At 45.6% G+C, this 27192-nt stretch overlaps 1 protein-coding gene across 5 annotated transcripts in view; it reads right to left on the bottom strand.

Annotated features, from left to right (window-relative positions):
- Positions 1-27192, bottom strand: part of ANO6 (anoctamin 6) — a 186101-nt gene that overhangs the window by 112713 nt on the left and 46196 nt on the right. For 4 of the 5 annotated variants that reach the window (XR_016349966.1, XM_006126492.5, XM_089779468.1 and 1 more), the window contains exons 2-3: positions 16271-16350; positions 375-503 (exon numbers count right to left, since the gene is read on the bottom strand). Coding sequence is in view for 4 of the 5 variants with exons in the window: in XM_006126492.5 (XP_006126554.2) it covers positions 375-503; positions 16271-16350 (209 nt within the window). In the remaining variant the exon portion in view is untranslated. The remainder of the gene's footprint in view (positions 1-374; positions 504-16270; positions 16351-27192) is intronic. The other variant, XM_075930414.2, reaches the window with a different exon arrangement.

Here is a 27192-nt window from a genome sequence, read left to right as displayed (position 1 = left end):
CAGCCAAAAGAAAAATGGAAGATTTGAAAAAAATCAAAACATTTTTGCAACATTTCATTTTGCCCTTTCATTTCAATGTAGTGTTTTGCTTTGAAATTTAGATAATTTTTTTTAAAAGGTGAAAATGCCAAGATGGCCCAAAACAAAATGGAAAAAAATGAAATAAATTTTGGTTTGGGTCAAATATTATGTTTGAACTGAAAAATTGTGTTTTGTTTTATTTTTGTTTAGTGAGACACCAAAAAACAAAAAAATCAGTTTCAGGTCAATCCACACCAATTCCTCTCCTTCCTCCAGCCACCAGATTGGTCTCTGAACTGAAAAATCAATTATTTTTTCCATACAGGTTATGATGTGAAACAGAAACATCTTACTTTTTGCTTTTTATTCACATTCTTCTTGTGATTCTCTTTTTTGCTCTCATCTTCATACACCAAAACAAAGTCAATTCGTCGTTGGCCATCATTAAAATATAAGGAGTCAGGGTTTTGATCAAACTCTGCCTGTAAGGAATGCAGAACACTATAAACATGAAGCTCTTTACAAGTGAATTCTTTTTGCTAGTTGACTATAAGGAGCAAAAACACTCAATGTACATTACACACTTATGTCAGTCATTATAGTAGCAACAAAACTCAGAAGATGCTGTTTCCTTTTGTACTGAGCCAGATTTCTGGATGACATCAGGACAGCAGAACTTCTAATTTTGTCCTTCAAAAGCTGCAGATTAACGTTCGCAAATATGGTAATGGAAGGGCCAGTACAACTAACAAGTAAGGCAGCTGTCAATTAATTTACATGCTATTGTGGTATACTGTTACAGATCCTTTCTATAAAACATTTTGGTTCCTGCAGGGACTCAGATTAACTGGCTTCCCATCTTTCCCAGAAATCTTGCCAGAAGTCTGAGCTTCTCAACAACTGAAAAATACTTTCATGGCTCCCCACACACTAATATCTGTAAGAATCAGTGACACATGCATGACCTAGAGGAAGACAGAGCAATAATGCAAATTCATACACAAAATGTGACATCCCATGTGGATACACTTCTTATTTTATTAGTAAAATCTCAGCAGGCACTGAACATTGTTAAACACCACACATCCATCGTGTTATAATATATGCCAAAATCAAAAAGATTAATATATCCATAAGCCATCACCCAGTCCCTAGAGGGAAGTAGGACAGATTGTCATATCCACTAATAACATCTTAATGTGTTAATTCATGTGTATGACATTTTAGGTACAATTGATGATGGGTTTGATGCAGAAATCTGAATTCTGGAGTTATGATTTTGCAATTAATTTGTGGGACTACCTGTGGGCATCACCACGTGTAATAATGCTAATAGTTAAGATTTCATTATGGCTATTTTTAGTACAGACACTGACATGTTGCAGGCAATAAACAAAAATTCATGGAAGCCCGTGATCTGTCTGTTGCGGGGTGGCTGAAGTCCAAGCTCTATAGGGGTCACTGACAGCTATGGGACCTCTGCTGCAGTGCGCAGATGAAGTCAAAGAGATCTCTTCCAGTCATAGAATCGGTGATCTCCATGATGAAATTGTATGCTTAATAAAGTTCATCACCACATCCATTTTATTAACAACTAGATCTTAATGTCACCAGAATTCTCTCTGTCTGAAGGAGAAATGGGCATCCACATGGCCTAGGTTTAACTGGAAAACATTCATTAGTCCAGATCCTTGGCTGGTGTTGATTCCACTGAAGTCAATTTTACTATGTGAACAGTTTAGGATCCGGCCCAAAGTTGTCTGAGAGAAGATAGGTCTTCCTAGAGCAGTGGTCACCAACCAATAGATCAGGCTCTACCGGTAGATCCTGGAACCTCTGACTGGTTTGGCTGGAAGTCTACCAAGTTCCTGCACTTCAACTGCCCCTCTTCGCACTGCCCTGCTGCTCCTGCCCAGAGCTGCCCGCTGGGAGCCTCCTGCTTGTTGCGCAGAGTGGGGGAAACAGGAAGGGAGACACTGATGCCACTCTGTCCCCCTTCTCTGTATCCTATCTTCACAGAGTAAGAAGGGTGGGGCCTCAGCAAAGGGTTGGGGCAGGAGTATTTGGGTTTGAGGTAGATCCTGGACTGACTTAAATTGAAAAAGTGATCTTGTGCTAAAAAAGGTTGGAGATCACAGTCCTAGAGGCTTGCAAATCTGGTGAAAACAAGAACTTCTGTCCCTGCCTTTCCTATACTTGCCCTCATGTCAAAGTAATGACTCGTGTGAGGCAAGGTAAGATTATATTCTTCCTCCTTAAGCAAAATAAATAGCTTTACACAACAAATAGGAGTACAAAGTATTTCTAATGGCGTTATTCACTGTTCTGTGAATGGTAATGTTACCTATTATTACTAAGATGTTTAGACACAACTGTAATAAATTCCTCCACGCTTTAAAGATTTGGGTTAATTAATGTTTAAAACTTCTTGACATCCAACATCTTTAGATTATTGCAATGAGACTGAGTGGCTGTGTATACACTGCACCTCTTTTCCGGAAAAGGGATGCAGATTAGACAAGTCAGAATTGCAAATGCAGTGGGGGATTTAAATATCCCCCAGTGCATTTGCATGAACATGACTGCCGCTTTTTTCCGGCTCGGGGCTTTGCTGGAGAAAAGCGCCAGTCTAGACGGGATCTTTCGGAAAATAAAGCTTTTTCCGAAAGGTCCCTTATTCCTCTTAAAATCAGGAATAAGGGACCTTTCGGAAAAGACTAGCGGACATTTAAAAATGGCGGCGCCCAGCTTTATGCAAATGAAGCCCGGGAAATTCAAATCCCGGGCTTCATTTGCAACTCCGGTTGCCTACATTACCACCCTAGTTCGAACTAGGGTGGTAGTGTAGACATACCCTAGGGGAGTTTGCAGTTTCCTTCCCCGACCAGGGGCGCTTGGCACTAGAGCAGGGGTGGGCAATAATTTTTGCACGAGGGCCACTTCAAAATTTCTTGAAGTAGCCCTGGGCCACGCCAGAAAGAACGGGACCTAAACAGGAAGAGGTGGGGCCTAAATAGGAAGGGGTGGGGCTACCTCACTCCCAGACCATGATTGGTCTGGGGGTGGGGGAGCCCTCTTTCCCCCCCTTCCCACTAGGCACCCATACCCTGGAAGAGGCTTGGCACGCTCCCCTAACCCTTTGAAGTGCCATGGGCTCCTCGCAGGTCCAGGACAGGGCGAAGGAAGCTTCACGCAGCTCCCTGCCCCCAGGCCCTGATTGGCCTGGGGGCGGGGGAGCGTGCAAAGCCTCCTCTACTTTCCCCCCCGCCCTGCGAGCCGTGTGCGGCGCTTCAAAGCACCATGTGCTCCTGGCAGGGCAGGGTGGGGCAGAGCAGAGACAGCTTCGGGCACTCCCCCCCCAGTCCCTAAAAAAAAGGGGGGGGACCCCGACAGTTATTAAGGACATAAAAATAAAATAAGAAAAAAACCCAGCATGGCCCCCTTTAAGGCCTTTGAGGCTTTCTGCCGGCGGCTATCTTGTTTTCCTGCTCCAAGTCAGAAGACAGCTCCACTGCGGAACCAGGTAAGCGGGGGTTGGGGGGAATCTGGGGCAGGGTCCGGGAAGGGGGGGGGGCCAGGAGCTGAGCCCGGTTGCTGAGTGAATCGTAGCGTTGCCAGGTGTTTGGTATTTTCACCTCCTGGCACGGGGGGGGGGAGGGGGGGAGGAGGAAATCAGAAAATACTGGACATTTTAGGTGTCCGGTATTTTATGATTTTTTTACCGGACAGACGGCGAAAATACTGGACGGTCAGGGTCAATACCAGACACCTGGCAACCCTAGATCCACCCCCTTGGCAGGCCGGATCCAGCCCACAGAGACCCTTTTGCCCACCGCTGCACTAGAGGGAAACACCAGTTGTTCAAAACAGCTGGTGCCCTCTAGGCGCCGCATGCCCCTCTGAGGTGCTGTGGGGTGGGGTGCACTTGGGCTTGGCAGGTGCGCTCTGTGCGCTGCCGCTCTCTCTCCCTCCATCCCTCCTCAGCAAGGGGCAAAGAGTTCATGTGCTCCCTCACTTCCAGGTCAATTAGGGCCTGGTGGCTAGGAGAGCACACAAAGTCTCCTCCCCTTGCCAGGGGTGGGCCGTGCCCAGAAGGAAAAGCCCCTTTCCACCAAAGGCCCCACTTCTTCAGGGGTAGCCCATGACCACTGCCAAAATTCGTGAAGTGTCCCCCCTGCAAAAATTATTGCCTACCCCTGACCTATTAGGTCATCCCAGTTGGCTACACCAGGATTGCCTGCAACAGCTGTAGTTTTAAATATAAAATGCAGCACTGCTAGCGCTATCTTCAGACTGGTTTTAAATTTCACGTCTCAGGGATTAGCTGCATGATGACTATGTTGTAGTGTGGTGTTAAAATATCAAAGTATTGTAAATTAGTTTTGTTTTTTAATGAGCATCCTCTTTTCTACTGTTGTAGAACATGATAACAATTTTACTGTTTATTGTATTTCTTGGAACTAAAATAAACAGTGAAATGATGTTAGATACTGGATAGGCATTTTTTTCATACTGATTCTTCTTCAACAATTACACTCTCATTTGCATTTAAAAAAATAAAACATTATGAACATGGGAAAGAGCAAAATGACTAAAATCAGGTCAGCAACCAAAACATAAGAATCATTCTAAAAAGAATTTATAGCATTCCTGTTACTTAAAGGACAACAACAATAAATAGTGGCCTAATCTCTATTCCATAATTACAGAAGACTCTCATATATCTAAATCAGTAATAAAAAGGGGAAGATAGTAGGGACCCATATATTTAGGTAGCTGAACACTTTCCATTATAAAAAGATTCTTGCCATGTTTTAAAGAGACGCTCTAATGCCACTGTTGTCTGCAGCAGGCCTTTGGCACTGAGCAGAGAGAAAGCCTTCAGGTTAGAGAAGAGCCTTTTCTTTGTTCCATGAAGTTTGATTCATATTTTATTGAGATTTTTAAAGAGTTGAAAAATCACTAATTCTCTCTTTTCACTTCTGTACCTCAGGGAACTCTTGGCAGGTTTCAAAATAACGGAAGACGAGCATTCTAAAGATCTCAGCCTTCACCCCATGGAAGCAGCAGCAGACCCTACACTGAAAATGCAAGTGAATTGAGCTGCTGTAGCAACTGTTGCAGTAGAAGTGAGGGAAAGGGAAGGAAGCTAGGCCAGGCTTCTGCCAATCATTCCCTTCTTCCTCCCTTTTGGACCCAACATATGACCCAGCAAACTATGCTTTCCCTTGGGCAAAAAGCTCTCTCAAACTACTGGCTAATATAGATAGTGCTGTAGTACAATATATAAAAGTCCATGCTGCAATGCTAAAGATACAGCATTCAGACTCTTATGACGATGAATAAAGGGGGGCAGGGGAGGAGGGATTGTTACAGTTGCACATAACATAATTTTTGTTTAAAAGGAAAACAGTAATTTCAGATTTTAAAAGCTGTGTATTTTGTATACGTATGGTATTAATTCGAACAACACTTCTTTCGACAAACATGAGCAACATGTAATCCTTTAGAGTGTAATGTGCACTGGGGAAAGGGTACAGGAACCAGTCGTGAACCGGAAGTTGGGCAGTGAGAGATAGAGCCAGCTGTGTGCAAAGGAGGGGGGACAGATACAGGGCACCAAGAGTGGTAGGAGCCAGCTGCTTGCAGAGGAGGCGAATGGAGAAGAGGTGCTGTAGATGCTGTTGAGAGCAAGTGAAAGTGCTGTCTGCGCTGCAGCATGGCTAGGGAGTCTGGTGGTCTGCTGTCAAGTGCCAGGCACTCATCCAGGGGAAGGTCTACAGTGGTTTTGCCAAGGCCAGGCCTATATGAGTACTGAGGGGAGAAACTGGTGGTGAGTCTCAACAGCAGCCAGCTTCCAGACTCTGCCCTGGACCCAGGGGAGGACTCAGTATCTCTTGGCAGGCGGGGCAGAGGGGAGGGGGCCAGGGAGAAAGAGCAGGAGTGAGAGAGACTCTGCATGCTCCACCCACTTATCACTTCTGCCCCAGCCTGCACCCTGGAGATAAATTAGTGTCTTTGAGCAGAAGGCAGGGAGGGAGAGGGAAAAGGGAGCCATGACCCCACATATCACACCCACCGATTCCAGAAACAAAGAGCAATTACAGAAATAGTCATTTTGGAAACACTATGGCAACAGCATCAATTTCCAAAAACAGAGGTCCTAATGATCACATGCTATTTTTTCCACTGGACTCACATCTCATTCAGTACACAAGACAGATGTATAAGGGGCCAAATCAAGGTTGCAAGGGCAACCTTAAATCTGGTGTTTCCTAACTTTTAACAACTTGACTTTGCAACCTAATTTTCTTTTAATAACATTCAGGTTTTTGCTTATATCAGCATACAGACTATCCTAATAGGAAGGAGCAATAACACTACAAGCCTGCAGAGGCTGGCCATTCCTCAGTGTCCTATACCTCAATAGCACAGGTATGTATCACCTTTTACGTAGCTAAAAGATTAAGCTATTTTATTGCAGCTTTATAGTTCCAAGTTTACAAAGAGATCACAGTTGTGAAAATAAAGCTGGAAGCCAAATTTTTTAAATTTAGTCTTACTGGGGAAGTCTTTGTTTAACTTACATTTTTAGTTACTGTAAACAATGTCCAGTTTTTCCCACATTACACTCTTTATAAAGCATTAAAGTTAAATAACAGATTAAACAGGGATATTTATGCTTTTGTTGTAAGATCCAAATTATGAAATACACAATCCTACATTAATATAATATTGTTGCAAAGTTAAAATGTTTGGTGAGGAAATGCAAAAACTAAGTTTCCAACCCTCAAACTAACTCAAATGTGTTGTACATCCCATATGCGTTATTGAGTAGCTTTTGTTGCATACCTTAATACATTAAGCAACACAATTAACTGAAAAAAAAGGAGAAAACAGAAAATAGTATATCTGTGCAATGCAGCTAAATTAACAATTCTATTGGAATCTTATTTTTGTTATTTCATCTATTTAACCATAATGTGATAGTAATATACCCTTACTTTTCATTTTCAAGTTTAAAACTGTTAAGATAATGCTTAAAAATGCTACAAGGAGTCCTGTTGCACCTTAGGGTATGTCTGCATTACCCCGCTAGTTCGAACTAGCGGGGGTAATGTAGTCATCCGCAGTTGCAAATGAAGCCCGGGATTTGAATTTCCCGGACTTCATTTGCATGAAGCCGGCCGGCGCCATTTTTAAATGCCAGCTAGTTTGGACCCCGTGCCACACGGCTACATGCGGCATGGACTAGCTAGTTCGGATTAGGCTTCTAGGAAGAAGAGAAGTGGTCAGTTCTCCCAGGGGGGACAGTGGGTGAAGCCCAGCCCCCCTCTGCAAGGTGAGGATGACCGTGCCCTGCACCGTCAGAGCCGCCGTGCTTGCACAGAGGCCATGGTTGGATTGTCCGGCTATCCCCAGGAGTGGGAGCTGCCCCAAGACCGCACCAAGGCCCCTGTGCTGTGTATAGTGCGGCCGAGGTGGGGGGCAGATGTTAGAGGGGGCTTGTGAAGGGAGGGCGTCCTGCTGTGTCCTGCACCGGGGTCAGGAGCATGTCAGGTCTCTTCACACACGCGTGTGGCTATTAGGCCACAGCCCCTGCATGGCAGGCAGCTGGAGCCACCTTCCCAGGGGTGGCACGGCAGGTTGCTGCGTGGTAAGCAAGGGCCATGCACATGGTCCCTGGTCTCCCTCCCCGCCCTCCCTCCCCCGGGAAGGGGACAGTGACGGCACTTACATGGCCTCCCCAGATGACCCTGCTGACTCCTCTCCTGGGACTGCTCGGGGGTCCTGCTGGCATTGTGGCTCCTCCTCCATGCCCTGGTCAGGGCCCTCCGGTCCCGGCTTGCTGTCTCCCGGAGTGGTACGGACCACACTGCCCACCCCAGAATGCGGTCCAGGGCGGTGAGGTAGCAGCAGGTGTCTGCCCCTGCTGCAGAGCTGCCCCAAGTGGGCACTGGTGTATGCCTGCCACAGCTCTTTGATCTTGAGGCGCACCTGCTCCTAGGTGCACCTGTGGCCTTTCTTGCCCAAGGTGGTAGCTATGCGGCTGTAGACGGCTGCACTCCTACATCTAGTGCAGAGATAATGGACATTGAGGGCCTGCCCCCAAACCTCAATGAGGTCCATGATCTCCGCACTAGTCCAGGAGGGTGCCCGCTGTCTACGGCCCCCGAGTGGCTCCTGGGTGCTGGGGGAGTGAGCGGGGGAACGTTGGCCGGCTCTGGCTGCCCGCCTCATTCTGGGCCACTGGGTCAGGGGCAGCGACTGCTGGTAGGCCTGGATCTGCCACATGCAGTGTGGCCAGAGTCTACCCTTTAAGGGCTCCGGGGCTGGGGGAGAGAAGAAGAGTTTTCCTGGTTTGGCCCAGAGTGGCCACCAGGGAAAACTGGGAAGGGCTGGAGGCCCCCTATTTCAAAATAAGCGTCTTCAGAGCACTTGTTTTGAATTACCTATTTCGAATTACCTATTTTGAATTCCTCGTAGAATGAGGTTTAACTAATTCGAATTAAGCACCCCACTATTTCGATTATATTTCAAAATAGCAGTTTGCCTGTATAGATGCTATTAAAGTTATTCAAAATAACGGCTGTTATTTCAAATTAACTTTGCTGTATAGACATACCCTAACAGATGTATTGGAACATAAGCTTTTTGTGGGCAAAGACCCACTTCGTCAGATGCATGTAGTGGAAATTTCCAGAGGCAGGTATAAAGATGCAGGCCAGAATAAGGCTAGAGATAACGAGGTTAATTCAGTCAGGGAGGGTGACTGAAAATACTTAAAAATGCTGTTATCATGGCTTAAATTTAGCTGGATTTCCAGTAAATGTTTTCAGCCCCTTGGAGATTTTATAGCATGTTGGATGAGTGGGCTTGGGGGGATTATTGCAAATACTTTATAAGATTTTAAGGTCTGTCTGTTATTAAAATGAGGTGAACTCACTGCAGATTCAGTGGTTCTGTTTAAAAATCAATGGCTTGATATAACCCAAACATTCTAGATAGGCCATTCGTATCTGACAGCTCTTCGGGAAGAAATAATCATGGGTCCAATTTTCAGAGCCTCAATTTAAGCAGCTAATACATTCCAAGTCTGATGTTATAATTATGTCCTAATACACAGCAGACTGATATTGACGATCAGTATCATTAAACAGTATGAAACAATACATTTACCAGTAGAATAATTACATTTAGCACATATTATGTCATGATTTTGAAGTCACAAAACACTATCCAGTATACACTGTGGAAGAAAACAAGCCACAACACTATGATCAACTGATCAATCAATAATTCAATAATTCAAGATCAATCAATATGATGAATCAATAGCAAGGTAGGTACCCTTTATCCACATTTTATACATAAGGAGAACGTTCTAGAAGTGACTGCTCTTCAGCATTAGCCTATGCGCCTGTTTCAGGGAAACAATACCACATTCTCTCTGTTATTAGCCAGAGAGAAACAAGTCTACATTCACATCAGCTGCTTAGGACTCTCAAATGGTCTGTGGACAGAGGCAGGGAAAATCAGTAAAAAGATAAGAATGGAGAAAAATGAATGAACTAGTAAAAGTCAAGAATGTTGTTTGTTTATCTTTTACTACACCACAACCAAGCACAATATTTTAAGAGAAACTGATTATTTAAGTGACATCCCCTCTGCAGGAGTGAGTTGTCCAATTGGCACTTGAACGGCAGAAAACACAACTCACACTATCTTTGAAAGATGAAGGGCAACTTTCACAAGATTAATTGCTCTTCAATTATTTACCATTGTAGTAAATACGTGCCTGTCTTAGACATCCAGTTATATATAATGGGCCTTATCTGTAGCTGGTGTAAATCCATCTTAAGGTGACCAGATGCCCCAATATAAGGGGCTTTGTATTATATAGGAAAATATGCTCCTTGCACTTCCCCCCCCCCTCCCGATTTTTCACAAAAAAATCCCGATTTGCTATCTGGTCACACTAATCCCTAGTGAAGTCAATAGGACTAAGTCATTTTACACCATCTGAGAGTTTGACCTATTGTTTTGCTTTATCTTTAGATGATTTTTCCCCTTCACACAGTACAACATAAAACACCCCCACATTGTCAGTGTCAGCAATTAGTCTGGAAACCTTCTGGTATGTCCTAAGTTTAACTACTCAGCTTCGGCAGAAGCGGAGAGACTCAAAGAGGAACTCAAAAAGACTAAAATAAAATAATATCCATATGGCTTGGGACATCTTCTGGCCAGAGATTTTCTTCATTGTGTGAATTACACAGATCCAAATTCATTTCTGGAACTTGAACTAATAACCACTGAGGCCCCTAGTTCTGCCACTCTTGCTCTGAGTAGCGCTATACTCTGGAATATTCCCAAAGGCTCCATTGTCCCTTGGCCTAAAAGTCACAAAGCACAGGAGATAATCAGAACAGCAGGAGGGAAAGCAGCATTTTAGAAAGGCTGAAAGGCTGCACACTAAGGGTGTGTCTAAACTACATGCCTCCGTCAACGGAGGCATGTAGATTAGACAGATCGGCAGAGGGAAATGAAGCCGCGATTAAAATAATCGCGGCTTCATTTAAATTTAAATGGCTGCCCCGCTCTGCCGATCAGCTGTTTGTCGGCAGATCGGGGCAGTCTGGACGCGCCGCGCCGACAAAGAAGCCTTTCTTGATCGGCACAGGTAAGCCTCGTGAAACCAGGTTTACCTGTGCCGATCAAGAAAGGCTTCTTTGTCGGCGCGGCGCGTCCAGACTGCCCCGATCTGCCGACAAACAGCTGATCGGCAGAGCGGGGCAGCCATTTAAATTTAAATGAAGCCGCGATTATTTTAATCACGGCTTCATTTCCCTCTGCCGATCTGTCTAATCTACATGCCTCCGTCGACGGAGGCATGTAGTCTAGACACACCCTAAGAGTTGGGTAGGCCATATAACAGGAAATAGCTGTTAGGCTGGTTTATACAACATGGCAATGTGCACTGCAGGGAAGTGATTTCTAAGGCATTCCAACATGTGTCCTGGCTGACTGGACTGTGTAAACGCTGCAAGTGGAGGTGTAGGAACAAGACAAAAGGGCAGGAATTGGGCCAATGGGAACAGTGAGTTTATCCAGTGAGCAGAAAGGGCAAAAATAAAACCCAGTGTTGTGGAAGGAAAGGGGAAGGCACCAACGGGAAGAGTGGAGGAGAGACAAATGCCAGGGGGCGAATAGGAGACAATGAGGGGAAAGTGCAGGAGGAGTGGGTAGGGCGGAAATGGGAAGTCAGTGGGGGTGGGACAGGGAGGAGACAGAGTGAAGCTGGGAGAGGAGAGGAGGGGCAATGGGATGAGAGGAAGGAAGAGAAGAGAAAATGAGTGGGTGCCAGGAGAAGAGCAGTTGAAAGGAGGGGTGTGCATGAGAAAGGCGGGGGTTGGAGCAAGTCATGTGTGAGGGCGTAGAGGGGCGTGAGGAGAACTGGGGCAAAGGGTGACGAGGGGGTGGCCACCATGGAGGAAGAGGGCAAGAGGGCAGGTGTTAGGAAGGCAGGGGCAGTGAGGGAAGGGAGAGGCCCCAGGAGGGTTCAGGGATAAGGGAAGGTGCAGATGCCAGGGAGATGGTGGGAGGAAACAGAAGGGCAGACATGGGGAGGGAAGGGAATGGAGGGGAGGGATGGGCACCAGAGGGCAGAGGAGAGAGGCAGGGCAGGTGGGTAGAGGAAGGTGTTAGGAGAGGGGATGGGAAGAAGAACTAGAGGAGGGGTGGACACAGGGGGAAGGGAAGCGTGAGTGCAGGGTCAGAGAAGATGGGGAGGTGGGCAGGCCCGAGGAATGCTGAGGAGAGTGAGAGAGCAGGAGCCAGGACAGCAGGGGGGGGGGAGGGGGGCAGCAGCAAGCACGAGGGGAGCAGATGGGGTGAGGGGAGGATGGGAGACATGGCAGCAGAGGGGAAAAGGGAGAGGTTTATGACTTGGGTGCCACAGTGGCACACATCCAAACAAGCGCACATGACCTCAGTATTGGCGCACAAGACAAAACTTACTCCGTTCATGGATGGAAAATAGTAACGGGAACACTGATGGTGAGTAAAAGAATGGAGGAAGAGGGATCATACTGAAGTACAAGTTGTGAAGGAGGAGTGGGGTGGGGAGGGGAGTCCAGCCTGAGGGGGGTGGGGCTAGGACTGGCCCAGCCTCGGCTCTGCCCAATGGCCGGGGGAGGGAAGAGAGCCAGGGTTGGCCTGGCTTCACCTCTGCCCAACGGTTGGTGTGGGGGAAGTGGGCAGGCCGGGGTGACCACGCCTTGGCATGACCCTTGGCTGGGGGGAGTCAGGACTGCCTATCCCCAGAGACAGTGGGGTTGGCGAGCATAGCAAGCAGGGAGCACCGCCTCTAGTATAAGATTAAAATAATTAACACACAGGGAGGTTGTGAAGTGTAATTAATTGTCAAGTGCTTTGTGACCATCTGATGAAATGTGCTATAGAAATGTAAAGTTATTTAATTTATAGACTTAAATATTTTCGATTTCTGTATTGACAATGTACACTGAAACTTGACTGACATTAAGACCCACAAAGTCCTTTATTTCTGCTATCTGCAAATTCATCTGTCAACCACAGGAAAACAGGGTGTGCGTGTGCATCACAAAGCAATAAATCTGTTATGCTGTTAACTGTTTTTCTTCTGACTCACGCTTTGTAATAAAGTGTAATGAAGTACTAAAACAGAAGTTTGTTTTTAGTTCTGTTTTTAGCAACAATGAGCAAGCATCACTCAAACGGAAAACTTTCCTATACTGTTTCATTACCTAAGATGAAAGGAGAAAGCTTCTACTTACTGAATGAAGCCCAGGACTTAAAGCTTTTGTGCCAGGTAGAACATTAGTCTGATACTGACTTAAGAAAACTGATGGTAACTGCTGACATGCTGATGATGTCAAAGGCATTTGAATTCACTGTGCTAATTTTAGGCTAGACATCCAGCTGACTTTCTATTACATTTTTCAACTTTTGTAACCCATACAAGACATTTGTTAAGCTTCATTAGGAAGAGACCAGAAGATTTTTCCTTTATATAAGGTTGAAGCCAGTGTTTTCCTGTAGGACTGATTTTCAGCCCCCACATAAAAGAGAGGTAGTAGAGAAATTCGTGTTTTTGGGATCTTTGGGTGCCGGCTAAAGCTATATCTGCACTCTTCTCCCAGAGGCAGCATGCAGGGTCTGTGAAGCTACACAATGCAGTGGAATGCAAGCTGCGTCTGCTCTGTGAATAGGGTGACCAGATGTCCAGTTTTGGACCCCAGAACACCTGGTCAAAAAGGGATCCTGGCAGTTCTGGTCAGCACTGCTGATTGGGCTGTTGACTATCCAGTGTGTTATTTTAGGTTTTTGACTGGCCCTGGGCATTTCTTAATTTTTATTTCCCTCTTACGCTTAAATTTAATTCTTTGAGTGATGAGTTTCAAAATGCCTAACCTGTAGTGGCTGGAGTAACTATCCTTATGGTCATTTTAAATTTTATATATATATATAGGTTTTTGGTTTCTTCTGGTGTTGCATAGCTGCACATTACCTCGATATTGGTGCACATAACACAATTCATTCCCTCTAATTTTTTCCATACAGGTGCAGAACAATGGCCAGGAGTCTCCTGGAATCAAGATCAATCTCCTGGAGGCTCCTGCAGCTGAAAGTCTGGCAACATAGTGGGGCTAAGGCAGACTCCCCACTGCGCTGGTCTGCGCCGCTCCGGGAGAAGCTGGGATGTACTTGTAGCCCCTGCGGGAACCTTTGATTGAAAGCACTGCCCCCACAGCTCCCATTGGCTGGGAATGGAGAACCATGGCCAATGAGGAGGGGGTGGGGGAAATCACAGAATGATGGTTGCTTTTTTTTGCAACAGTGTCACACGGTTAACTCATATTCAGTTGGTGGTTCATTATGACTCTCAGATCCCTTTCTGCCGTACTCCTTCCTAGGCAGTCTTTTCCAATTTTGTGTGTGTGCAACTGATTGTTCCTTCCTATGTGGAGTACTCAGCATTTGTCCTTATTGAATTTTGTCTTCTTTATTCAGAGCATTTCTCCAGTTTGTCTAGATCCTAATTTTAATCCTATCCTCCAAAAGACTTGCAACCCTCCCTGTCTGATATTTCCTGTCTGATATAGCCCTCCCTGTCCAATGATTCCTGTGTTACTGAGGATAAGTCAAGAATGTTCATGTGTTCTAGAAGCAGATGTTCCAAGAAGCAACTCTCTAAATTGTCTTAAAAAATGCTACTCTACATTTTGTCTAAGAGGCCTATGTCTGCGCTAGGAAAGTTTGATGACAAAAGTGCTGTCGACATGCAAAAGTCGCCACAACTGAAAAACAATCAAGCCAGTTCTTCTGCCTCTCACTGTCGACATTTCATAACCGCATTGCTAGTACCATGTTGACAGGTAAAACAAAGCAATGTGGGTGAGCATCCCATAGTGCAGTGTTGTGGGAAGGCAGAGCTGATCCCTGCGCTTTGTGGGATTCCTGCTGTTTTTTCCCACAGCATTCTCAGTTGCTGGGAGCAGTATCATGAGTAGCTCTATGAGCTCCCTATGCAGAAAATGCCAAAGCTGCTCAACTGTCTATCCAGCCCTCCCCCTGCAGTGAGGATGTTAAATATCGGTTAATTTACTAGTTGAGTAGTCGATGGAATTTCCATCGACTACTCAACTAGTCGATAGGCACTTCCGCATTCCTCCTTTGAAATGTTCAAGAGCTCCTGGTGGAGCTTTTGAACATTTCAAAGGAGGAATGCGGAGCTCGCATGCAGCCCGGGGCCAGCGGGAAGCCCCGCTGACTCTAGGCTGCACGCAGGCATGCCAGCTTTGAAATGCAGAAGAGTGCCTAGCGAGGGCTTGTGTGCATTTCAAAGTGGAAGTGCTCTCATGGAGCCTGGGGTCAGAGTCAGCCTCTGGAGTCAGAGTCCCCCGCTGACCCCAGGCTCCATTGCTGCTTTGAAATGGCATGTGGAGCCTGAGGTCAGTGGGGATTCCCCAGCTGACCCCGGGCTCCACGTAGTGCTGCCACTTTGGAACACTGTGGCGGCATTTCAAAGCAGCAGCGCTGCATGGAGCCTGGATTCTGTGTGGTGCTGCCGGACTCTGTGTGGTGCTGCCACTTTGAAGTATCCTATCTTCATCCCCTCCTTTGCTGCCTCTATCTGACAGAGGCAGGAAGTTGGGGAGAACTGACTAGTCGATTCGACTATCCAGTAAGCATTTGCTTATCTGCTAGTTGACTAGTCCTTAACATCCTTACCCTGCAGCAGCAGTCTGCCTGCCACTGTGTTTCTAGTGCAGGGCAGAACAGGAGCATTCCAATGATTTGTTCTTTGTTCTCCAAACATAACAGCTCACTCAGCTGCCAGAGAGTTGAGGGGCACATGCCTGCAGTGCAGCAGAGATCAAAACACTTAGCAGAGACATTAGGGCAGGCATTGTGGGACAGTGATAGAAGCCAGTTCTGTGCACAATACAAACTGCAGAGTCCATACTGGCTCTTTGTCGACAATAGAGGGAAGGGAAAAGACAAAATTCTCTTATGGGATGGAAGTCTGTCATCACCAAAACTGGGTGTGTGATTGCTCAAATTGTTTTGTTGCAAAGGGGAAGTCTTTGGTGACAAAACTTGGTAGTGTAGTAGACAAAACCTTTCACGCAACATCAGTAAACATTCTCAACAGAGTAATGAAACAGAACACTTCTTCCTGGCTCATTCCAAATTACAGATATTTGAGAGATTAAGGCGGTCTAATTTCAGGCCAGTTTGAGGCCTAACCTCCATATTTATGTGAGTATAAGTGCAAATCTGAGTAGTTGCAACTCCAACTTTCATGACTCATGGCCACAGCTTTTCAAACTCATGCAGTATTTGAACTGCAGACACTAATTGCAGCTGCAAAAGGAAGGCTATTCTTTTGGAAGCATATTGTTAAACTGTATAAAACACTTTAATTTCATTGGAAATCCAAAGGCAGGGCTGTCCTTAAGATTTATGGTGCCCTACACAGGTGGAGGGGGGAAGAGCTCTGTGGGGATGGATGGGACTGCGTTCAGGGCTGCAGGGACAGGAGCAAGACTGAGAAGCATATACATGAGAACCAGAGGGTGCTGCAGCACCCCATATTTTATGTGAGGTCCTGGCCACTGCCTAGAGTCCCGTCTGCTTGCCTCGCACGGGCTGCATATGCTTAATGATGACCCTGTCTAAGTTAAAGTGAAAGATTACTCACCCACTCGGAAGTATGAAACTTTTGCTGGTCTGGTGTTGTTCCATGGCTGGGAACAATAGTCTGTTCCACTTCTTCCAAGACTAAAAAACAAACACAGAGATGTGTAGTAGATCTGTTTGTAGCTTTTAAATAAGTAGCTTGAAGGCAAAGTGCTTTACTTCATTTCACATTTTCAAGAATTGTTTAGTTTTGTCTTTTCAGAATTTCAAATATAGTCGAGCGTGGTTAATCAATATACATTTATAAAGCTGGGGTGATACTTGACTCTAAGATCTGATTTCATTTGTCTATGGAGTTACATTAGCAAAACAGAATAAAGAATAGCACCCTCAATTTTCATTTGGAATGGAAGACTTCCTATTAGCATAGGGTGACCATCTGTCCCTTTTTTACGGGACAGTCCTTTAAGTCCTTCTCCCAGTATCCTGACTTTGCCACCAACATACGGAGCTTCAGCCGTGGGAGCCTTGAGCACCGGTAGCTCCTTCCCCACTTCCCCTGTGGGGCTGAAGCCCCAAACACCACTGGCTCCCTCCCCCCCCACTGAAGGGCTGAAGCCGTGCGTGCCAGCAGCCTCCCCCTTGGGACTAAAGCCCCAAGCACCAGCAGGCCCCCCATTTGGTGTCCCGTGTTCGGCATAGGGAAATATGGTCACACTATATTAGCACCTCCCTGTTCCATACTCCATGTGATGGAAGAAAGTTATCACTAAGGTTTGGATTCTACTACTTTCACTCATACACTAAACACACCTGTCCAGTCCTAGATGAAGGACTTTGCAAGACCATGGAAGTCATTTATGGCCCCTCTGCAAACTGGCCCTCCCCAGCCCTGGCTTGCCAGCCAGCCTCCCAGTCAGCTTCCTTCCTACCACTGCCTCACCACACACCATGCTCCTGACTCTGCCAGGCTCCCGGCCCCACCAGGCTCCTAGCTACCAGCCCTCCACGAGGACTCCCCTGGAACATCCCCTGCTCCCCCTAAAGCACAGGGCCTGAGGTTGCCCTGAACCATCTTATAGATGGGACGGTTCTAACTCTGAGTTACCACAGAGAATTCTTTCCCAGGTCTCTGGCTAGCAAATCCCACCCCATGATCAGGGTTTAATTGATCAGCATATTTGGGGTTGGAAAGGATTTCCCCCAGAGGTCAAACTGGGAGAGACCGTGGGGAATTTTCCCCTTCCTCTGCAATGTGGGGTACAGGTCACTTGCAGGTTGAAAATGGAACAAACAGTGAATTCTCTAGAATGAAATCTTTATATCAAGATTTGAGGACTTCCATAACTCAGCCAGAGGTTATGGGCCTATACAGGAGTGGGTGAGTGAGGTTCTGTGGCCTGTGATGTCAAGAAGCTCAGATTAGACAATCCTGAGGGTCCCTTCTGGTCTTAGGAAAAAACGGAATAGCTTTGGGGGAGAGTGTTAGCTGGGAAGAGCCTTGGAACTAAGAGCAAAAAAAACAAAAAAACAAAAAAAAACTACTAAGGATTTTGTGCATTCTTTTGAGCTATCCTTTTTATTTACAAATAAATTCCTGACTCATCAATTTATCATTTTAATGGAAACAATCAGCATGACTGTATATCGACTAAGTAGTTGGTCAAAAAGGAGAATGATTATTTATGCTTCTAATTTATATCAGAGTGACAGCTCCTCTGTACTTAAGGCTAAAACCAGCTTTGTTTAAAACTCAGTTGTTCTAAGTGTTCTAAAGTCCATACAATTGATCAGAATGGCTTGAATTTTGGAGTGAGTCAGGGCACAGGGCATGGGGAGTAAAACAGATTTTTCTTAAAATTGACATATGCTGGCAATGTGTGTGGAGCTATGTGTGTTTCCCCTCCTCACAAATGGAGATCAAATTAAGGCTCAGATGATTATACCAAGGTCTCAGATGCTTGATGGTTACTGCCAACAGACTGTATGGCAAGCACCAGCTCTGGGAGGAAATTAAAAAAAAAGTTAGTTGAAAAAGTTTGTTTCTCCATTTAGGCACCCTGAGGCTTCAGCTTCTATTCACACATCTAAAACACTGAGCACGCACTGCAAGAGAGGCTAACTATTTGGAAAACTACTCAGCCATCATGGGCCTAAGTCCACGCACTCCCAAGTTTAAAGCTGGCCCAAGGGCAGAAATCTGCAGTGAAAGAAAAATCCTATTGCCTTTATCAAAGGGATAAAGGTGAAATGTTATCTGAGTATAGGAGAAAATTCATAAAACACCAAAACAAAAATAATTTATATACATTAATGTAATTATTTAAATGAAGTATACTACACAAATGCTTGTTGGGAGTGGAACATGACTGAGGTAGAAGAATATGCAGAGAGATGCATTGAGGGAATCACGTGATGGGGAGAAGATGGAAACCAGACAGAGTGACTGAGGGAGACTATGGTCAGTGGTGCCTTTAACCTCTAAGCCCAACAATTCACTCTAGTGTGTGTGTCAGTAATATAGCATGTGTCAGTCTCCAAGGATGTGATGGAGGTAAAGTTACCCAGTGATAGCTAATGCCCTTCCAAAACACTGAGCTCAGCAAAACTCTCCTCTGAAAACCAGGATATACAGAATTATGCTCAATGTCTACACAGCCTTAACTCTGCCCTTTTTGAGACATGCCCCAATACAACCAATCTCTTTTTCTCTGCCTTTTCACTACAATGGATAGGTTTTACTTGCACTTGTCCTCTTAGCCTCAAACACTGAGCCTTCTTCCCTGGCAGAATACTACTCCAGAAAAATTTAACAAACATTTCATACCCTTTTATATCCCCTTCAGACTTGCAAAGGGGATATTGCCTAAACCTATACATCCCCCTATCCATCACAGCATCCAGACTGCTTTTATAGTTCACTTTATTACTGACAATACCCCTGTCAAGAGGACTCCAATACCCTGTTACTGCCAGAGCCTACACAATTCTGCAGTGTTGATAACACAGCTGGTAGATGGAAGGGGTGAGGGCTCAGACCCAGATCTCCTCTTTCAAACTGCTCTAGTTTCTCTCTCCACTATTCAGTGCACCTATACCTAATACAGTACATGCAGCTGGAGTGCATGCAGATAATTGCCAGTGGTGATTTCTAGCTTCAGGGGTGCAGAGTTAAGATTGTGTGGGCATTTATCTTAACTCTCCATTTTCTTGTTTTCAGATGTTTGAGCCTGTGGAACTCAGCATTCTGGAAGGGCATGAGCTATCACTAGGATAGTGGTAAATTACCTGTGTTGCTGAAGTGTTTTACCATTCAATTATCTGGAGAAACCAAACCAATCAAAATAGAACTATTCCGAGCATCACGATCTCTTTTCACAATATTGATCATGTGCAATCTTAAAAACAGTTCTTCGCTTCAACTCTGTCAGACACTGCAAAGGACAAAAACTCAGCCACAGCCGTGAGTAAGATGTCTACCATGTAATCACGAACGCAAGGCCAGTCTGTCAGAATGTGTGAGGACATTGGGGAATTGAAAATAGTTACCTTGCCATAAATGTCATCTGTCACATTCCTCACAGTGTCTGGTAAATGAGAGCATTGACTGGTTGTCACAGCAGTTTAAAAATAACACATTCCAAATCCTTCACTCACAGGGGAGAAAAAGATACAGAACACTGCACTCTCATGGGGTACATTCCACTCCTGTGCAGAGGGTCAATACAAAGCCTGTTGGCCAGTCAGCTCCTGCTGAACTTTTTAGTGGGATTTGCCTGCTGCACATACTTTATACTTGCCCTCTGCACGTGGAAAGATTAACCGTCAATTATTTAGGAGAGTTCACTGGCTGACAACATAAAAACGTAATCCTACATTTTGAGACAATGAGTAACACCCAGGAAGGTTTTGTAGGGAAACATAGGTGCTTACACGCCTTGTAGAAATGTCACAAATTAAAAAGTCCAACATACATTTACAGCGAGTAAGTAAAATGTAATACGTTTTAGGTGAATTTAAACATTCCCCTGCAGTGTTCAGTCCCATGGTTGTAGGCCGGTGCTACTTCACCAGAAGCAGTACATGAAATTGATTAGTCTTCTTTAACTGTCCAAATTGACTGGAATAGCAAAATAAAATAAAGGTATCAACAGACCTAGAGTTGGAGCTACTGAATGGAGTCAGATACCCCAAGCTTTGTTCTGTCCATTTGGTATAAGCCATACCATCCAAATGTAGTGCAATCCTAAGTCTGTATTTCAGTATGCTCCTTTGTAAGGAGAGCTAATTGTGTGACTTAGGCCTTGTCTACATTAACCCCGCTTCTTGTGTGTGGTAAGGTTGGCAGGGTTTGCTCTTCTGACAATGCCGGGTATTCTTCTCCATCCCCAAAGTCACTCAGAGATAGATTTATCACATCTAAGCAGATGCAATAAATTGATGGCTGGTGGATCGATTGCTGCAGCATCGATCCCTGGTGTAGCATAGACAAGGATTTTCAGTTCCTTAGAAAAGGGACTGATGCTCCTCATACTTGTATCTGGTCACATCAGTGGAAAAATCTCCATCAAGGAAAGCAGATGGGCCCACCTATTGGTCACTGACAAGCAAGGAAGCAAAAGGCTTTCTGAAGAAAAGAGAATGTCCCCTTGATCACAAAGCCACACCTCAGCAGGCACTGTTCCAGGAGCTCTGGAAAGGGATAAAGCAAGATATGGGTATACATTCTGGCTCCTGAAATGAAATTTATTCTGCAGCTTATTTTCCGGAGGTACAATTTTCAGAAGACCATGGGATGGCTCTGAGTGGTCACTCCCTGATTCTGAGGAAACCAATGGTCTACAGATGAATTACTTTGACCTGTTCTGTTGAAAGACTAGGACCAATACTCACGCATCTCCTAGCAATAGATTATCGGCACATTAGATATGAGGAACTAACAATTGCTTCTATCATAGAAGTAGTAATATGAACACCTGCAAATAGATATCTACGGGTACGTCTACACTACCCCCCTAGTTCGAACTAGGGGGGGTAATGTAGTCATACGGAGTTGCAAATGAAGCCCGGGATTTGAATTTCCCAGGCTTCATTTGCATAAAGCCGGCCGGCGCCATTTTTAAATGCCGGCTAGGTCGGACCCCATGCCGCGCGGCTACACGCGGCATGGACTAGCTAGTTCGGATTAGGCTTCTTAATCCAAACTAGCTAGTCCATGCCGCGTGTAGCCGCGTGGCACGGGGTCCGACCTAGCTGGCATTTAAAAATGGCGCCGGCCGGCTTTATGCAAATGAATCCTGGGAAATTCAAATCCCGGGCTTCATTTGCAACTCCGTATGACTACATTACCCCCCCTAGTTCGAACTAGGGGGGTAGTGTAGACGTACCCTACTAGAGTCTGTCTCCCTCCAAGACTATAGAGTACCTATTTGGGGAGAAATTGGTGCATAGACTAAAATGGGCTTTATGCATCTGCTCATTCTAAAGAAAATAGCCTAGAATAGGTCTGAAGCCCTCTGAATTTTGGGACAATAGAAAAATTGTATTAATTAAAGCCTAGAACAGGGATAGGCAATAAAAAAATGGCAACCCACCAATAGTGCCTGGCAGGCTGCCACCACTACGTTTACTTGCACCTCCAAAGGTATCAGAGGACCACAGCTCTGGTTGGCTGCAAATCAACATTCACGGCCAATGTGAGCAGCAGGAAGGTTATGGAGCAGGCTTCCAGGGAGCTCTGGCTCCAGCTTTCGTGGTTAGTGTGAGGGCCTAACCCTTGCTGCTGCCCAATGTCACATTCCCTGGTAATACCGTGGGCTGCCCTGGAACCCATCCATAGGATGGTTGAGGCAGCCACTGTGGAACTCCCCAAAGCACAGGGCCTAGGGCAGCCACCCTGAACCTTCCTATGGATGGGACTGTTCTGTCCAGAGTACACTCTCTTTTTCTAGTCATAGGTGAAACTCTGAATTCATAGCTACCAAAAACTACTCCTTAGGTCAGGAATTAAGATACTCCAACTTAACTTCTGTTTTTGGGTCTGGATGCGGGGATAGATAGTGAATTAGGCATGACCCTCACCTTTCAAGAGAAGGCCAAAGGGGGAAAAAACCCTAAAAAAATCTGAGGAAGAGAGATAGGTTGGAATATCAACACCAGAAGTAAAGGAGTCTTCTTTCCTCCTTATTAGGTGGACATATAGCACTACTTGTCAGGATCTTCTCAATTGTTAAATAATGTCTGGATAACAAGAAACAAGGATATACAACAGTTGTTTTCTTGGATAAACTATTTTCAGAACTCACTTGTGATCAAAGATTATAAAGGGACATTATGTATGTTTCTTTATAAGGAGGAATTTACATCAGGGGTGGGTAATAATTTTTGATGGGGTGCCACTCCAAAATTTTGGGAAGTGGTCGAGGGCCATACTCTTCCATGATATTAATGGAGAAGGTGTGAGCCAAGTTTGGGTGCAGAAGGGAGCTGGGGGTAAGGGACTGGGGTGCAGGAAGGAGTGTGGTGTCTGGGAGGGAGTTTGGATAATGGAAGGGATTGTGACCTGGGGGACTGGACTGGGGGTGCAGGGGTCTGAGTTATGACCTAGGACAGGAAGAGGTTGTGACCTGGGGTGCAGGGGTTTGGGTTGTGACCTAGGACATGAGGAGATTGTGATCTGGATCAGAGGTCTGGGGTGCCAGATCTGAGAGAGGATATGGGTGCCGGGGGAGCATGGGGTTTGGGTATTTGGAATAGGGGGACAGGAGTGGTGGGCAGAGGTTGGGGAAGGGGGAGGATGGGGTGCCAGAGAAGGACTTCCCTGGGTGACTCCCGGCCAGCAGCCCCGGACATTTTTCAGGAGGCTTCCGCACCTGCCCCGCTCCTGCATAGGCTGCAGGGCCACGTGCAGGTGTGAATAACTATGAGCTGTAAGGGAGGGGGCATGGTGCTTCATGGCTGCCTGTTATTCAGAAACGGGCCAATAGGATTGTGCTGGGGTGGGGGCAGCACCTGAAGCCTTCCCCCTGCTCCTCTCCAAGTTCACAGTTTTGAAAGAGAAGTGGCCCGGCAGCTGCCTTTCTGAGCAGCATGCAGTTGGAGAGCAGCAAGCAGGGAGCCTGCCTCACGCTCTCCGCTGCCTCCACAGGCCGGATCTCGTGGCTTGGTGGGCTGGATACAGAAAGGGCTGGATTTTGCCCAGGCCTGATTTACATCATTTGTTTTATTACACTTGTGCAGTCCTTTGCATAAACACATGTAACTAAAACCTGAGCTCCGCTAATATAGGGGCATGCATTTAAAATGAAATTGATTTTTTCTTTATAACCTTTCATAATACAATATTTATAGTTAACCAGGTCGATATCCATTTTTAATATTAAAAGTTGGTTCTCTCGTTCTGTTCCCTTACAGACCCATATAAGAGTAGGTAAGAAACAGACAGCAATCAATAATGCCCATTCTGACTTTTAAACTATTGGTAAATGATGGTGTTAGCATATTCACAATTCCCACATATGTAAATATTGTTAAACCAAAGACTCTATATCACCTAATAAACATTTATTTTAGTTTCAGAATATGCAACCCATAGATCGTTACACACACACACACACACACACACACACACACACACACACACCCTCAATCTTAAAGGAAGTGCAGAGGCAGCTTTTTTGTTTGAAAGCCTTAATTTAAATGTGTTTTTTTTCCTTACAGCTGAACAAACAGAGCCCTAAGAACAAATTATTACAAATCCAAAACTAAAATATCTGCTGACATTAGTCATAAAGACAAAGACAATTCTGTGTTGGGAATATAAATACAAAGAACATCAATATAAGCCCTGTTGCCTGAAACTGGTCAGAGCCAAGACAAGTCTCAAAAAAGGGAACATGCAACTCGCAGATTGTTACAGTGACAGATTAGCCCTAAGGGGAAATGATTATGCAAACTGTAGTGCTTGTACATTAAAAAGGCACGATACTGTAATGTTTAGGGGTTGACCTGTTCGGTAACCAATTGTTGCTGAATTCTTAGTGCAGACCTTGATTTGAAAGTTGGCCACTTGCCCATGGGCTGGGAAAGGTTCTTAACTGCCTATGAATAGGCAATGCTGTCTCAATAGAAAAACAGACAAAGGGCCTGACTCTGTTTCTATTAAAGTCCCTGGCAAAACTCCCATTCATTTCAATGGGAGTTGGATTGGGCCCCATGTTAGTTTATGCATTGGACAAAGGGCCAGAGTCAGATTAGTTCCACTACTATAAATCCAAAGCAATTGCAGTGAAATCCAAATAGACTCATAGACTCATAGACTTTAAGGTCAGAAGGGACCATTATGATCATCTAGTCTGACCCCCTGCACAGTGCAGGCCACAGAATCTCGCCCACCCCTCTTAGAATAATCCTCTCACCTATGTCTCAGATATTGAAGCCTTCCAATACTTTGAAGGCCCCAACATGCAGAGAGTCCTTCAGCTGTGATCTGTGCCCAATGCTACAGAGGAAGGCGAAAAACCTCCAGGGCCTCTGCCAATCTACCCTGGAGGAAAATTCCTTCCTGACCCCAAATATGGCGATCAGCTAAACCCTGAGCATGTGGGCAAGACTCACCAGCCAGACACCCAGAAAGTTCCCTATAGCAACTCCTATCATCCCTCCATTGACCTATTTCCAACTGGAAATGAATGGTCAATTAGTTACCAAGATCATGTTATTTCATCCAACCATCCCCTTATCATAGAATCAGAACTGGAAGAGACCTCAGAAGGTCGTCAAGTCCAGCCCTCCGCTCTAGGCAGGACCAATCCCATCTAAATCAACCCGGCCAGGGCTTTGTCAAGCCGAGACTTAAACACCTCTAGGGATGGAGACTCCACTACTTCCCTAGGTAACCCATTCCAATGCTTCACTACCCTCCTAGTAAAATAGTTTTTCCTAATATCCAATCTGGACCTCTCCCACCACAACTTGAGACCATTGCTCCTTGTTCTGCCATCTGTCACTACTGAGAACAGCCTCTCTCCATCCTCTTTGGAACCTCCCTTCAGGAAGTTGAAGGCTGCTATCAAGTCCCCCCTCACTCTTCGCTTCTGCAGACTAAACAGACCCAAGTCCCTCAGCCTCTCCTCGTAGGTCATATGCTCCAGACCCCTAATCATTTTGGTTGCCCTCCGCTGGACCCTCTCCAATGCGTCCGCATCCTTTTTGTAGTGGGGGGCCCAGAACTGGACACAGTACTCCAGATGTGGCCTCACCAAAGCCGAATAAAGGGGGATAATGACATCTCTGGATCTGCTGGCAATGCTCCTCTTAATGCATCCTAATATGCCATTAGCCTTCTTGGCTACAAGGGCACACTGTTGACTCATATCTAGCTTCTCATCCACTGTAACCCCCAGGTCCTTTTCTGCAGAACTACTACTTAACTGGTTGGTCCCCAGCCTGTAACTATGCTTGGGATTCTTCCGTCCCAAGTGCAGGACTCTACACTTGTCTTTGTTGAATCTCATGAGATTTCTAGTGGCCCAATCCTCCAATTTGTCTAAGTCACTCTGGACCCTATCTCTGCCCTTAAGCGTATCTACCTCTCCCCCTAACTTAGTGTCATCTGCAAACTTGCTGAGGGTGCAATCTATCCCCTCATCCAGGTCATTAATAAAGATATTGAACAAAACCGGTCCTAGAACAGAACCTTGGGGCACTCCACTAGAAACCGACCGCCATCCTGACATCGAACCGTTGATCACTACCCGCTGGGCCCGGCCTTCTAGCCATCTTTCTATCCATCTTACCGTCCATTTATCCAATCCGCATTCCCTTAACTTGCTGGCAAGAATATCGTGGGAGACCGTATCAAAAGCCTTGCTAAAGTCAAGGTACACAACATCCACTGACTTTCCCATGTCCACTGAGCCAGTTACCTCATCATAGAAGCCAATCAGATTGGTCAAGCACGACTTGCCCTTTGTGAATCCATGCTGACTATTCCTGATCACTTTCCTCTCATTCAAGTGTCTCAAAATGGATTCCTTTAGGATCCCTTCCATGATTTTTCCAGGAACCGAGGTAAGACTGACCGGCCTATAGTTCCCTGGATCGTCCTTCTTCCCTTTTTTGAAGATGGGCACTACATTTGCCCTTTTCCAATCATCCGGGATTTCGCCCGATCTCCACGACTTTTCAAAGATAATGGCCAAAGGCTCCTCAATGACATTTGCCAACTCCTTCAGTACCCTTGGGTGCATTAAGTCTGGACCCATGGATTTGTGTATGTTTAGTTTTTCTAAATAGTTCCTAACCTGTTCTTTACCCACCAAGGGCTGTCCATCTTCTTCCCATCTTGCGTCGCTTAGCACAGAAGTCCAGGAGCCGACCTTGTCCGTGAATACAGAGGCAAAGAAAGCATTGAGTACTTCAGCTTTCCCTACATCCTCTGTCACTAGGTTACCTCCTTCATCCATTAGGGACTGCACACCCTCTCTGATCACCTTCTTTTTGTTGACATGCCTGTAGAAACCTTTCTTGTTATCCTTCACATCCTTAGCCAGTCGCAACTCCATTTGCGCTTTCGCCTTCCTGATAACCCCCCGGCATTCTCGAACTATACATTTAAGCTCCTCCCTAGTCATTTGTCCAAGTTTCCACTTTCTGTAAGCTTCCTTTTTGTGCTTAAGTACACCAAGGATTTCCCCTGTAAGCCAATCCGGTCTCCTACCAGGTTTGCCTCTCTTGCTACGTGTCGGGATGGTTTCTTTCTGTGCCTTCAATAAGGCTTCTTTAAAATACTGCCAGCTGTCCTGGACTCCTTTCCCCTTCATGTTAACATCCCAGGGGATTCTTTCCATCAGATCTCTGAGGGAGTCAAAATCTGCTTTTTTGAAGTCCAAGGTGTGTATTTTACTACTCTCTTTCCTTCCTTTGGTCAGGATCCTGAAATCTACCATCTCATGATCACTGCTTCCCAGGTTGTCACCCACC

Source organism: Pelodiscus sinensis, chromosome 1, assembly GCF_052426305.1.
Source record: "Pelodiscus sinensis isolate ZL-2025 chromosome 1, ASM5242630v1, whole genome shotgun sequence".
In the NCBI taxonomy this organism is placed as follows: domain Eukaryota; kingdom Metazoa; phylum Chordata; order Testudines; family Trionychidae; genus Pelodiscus; species Pelodiscus sinensis.
This window is presented reverse-complemented; position numbering and strand designations above follow the sequence as displayed.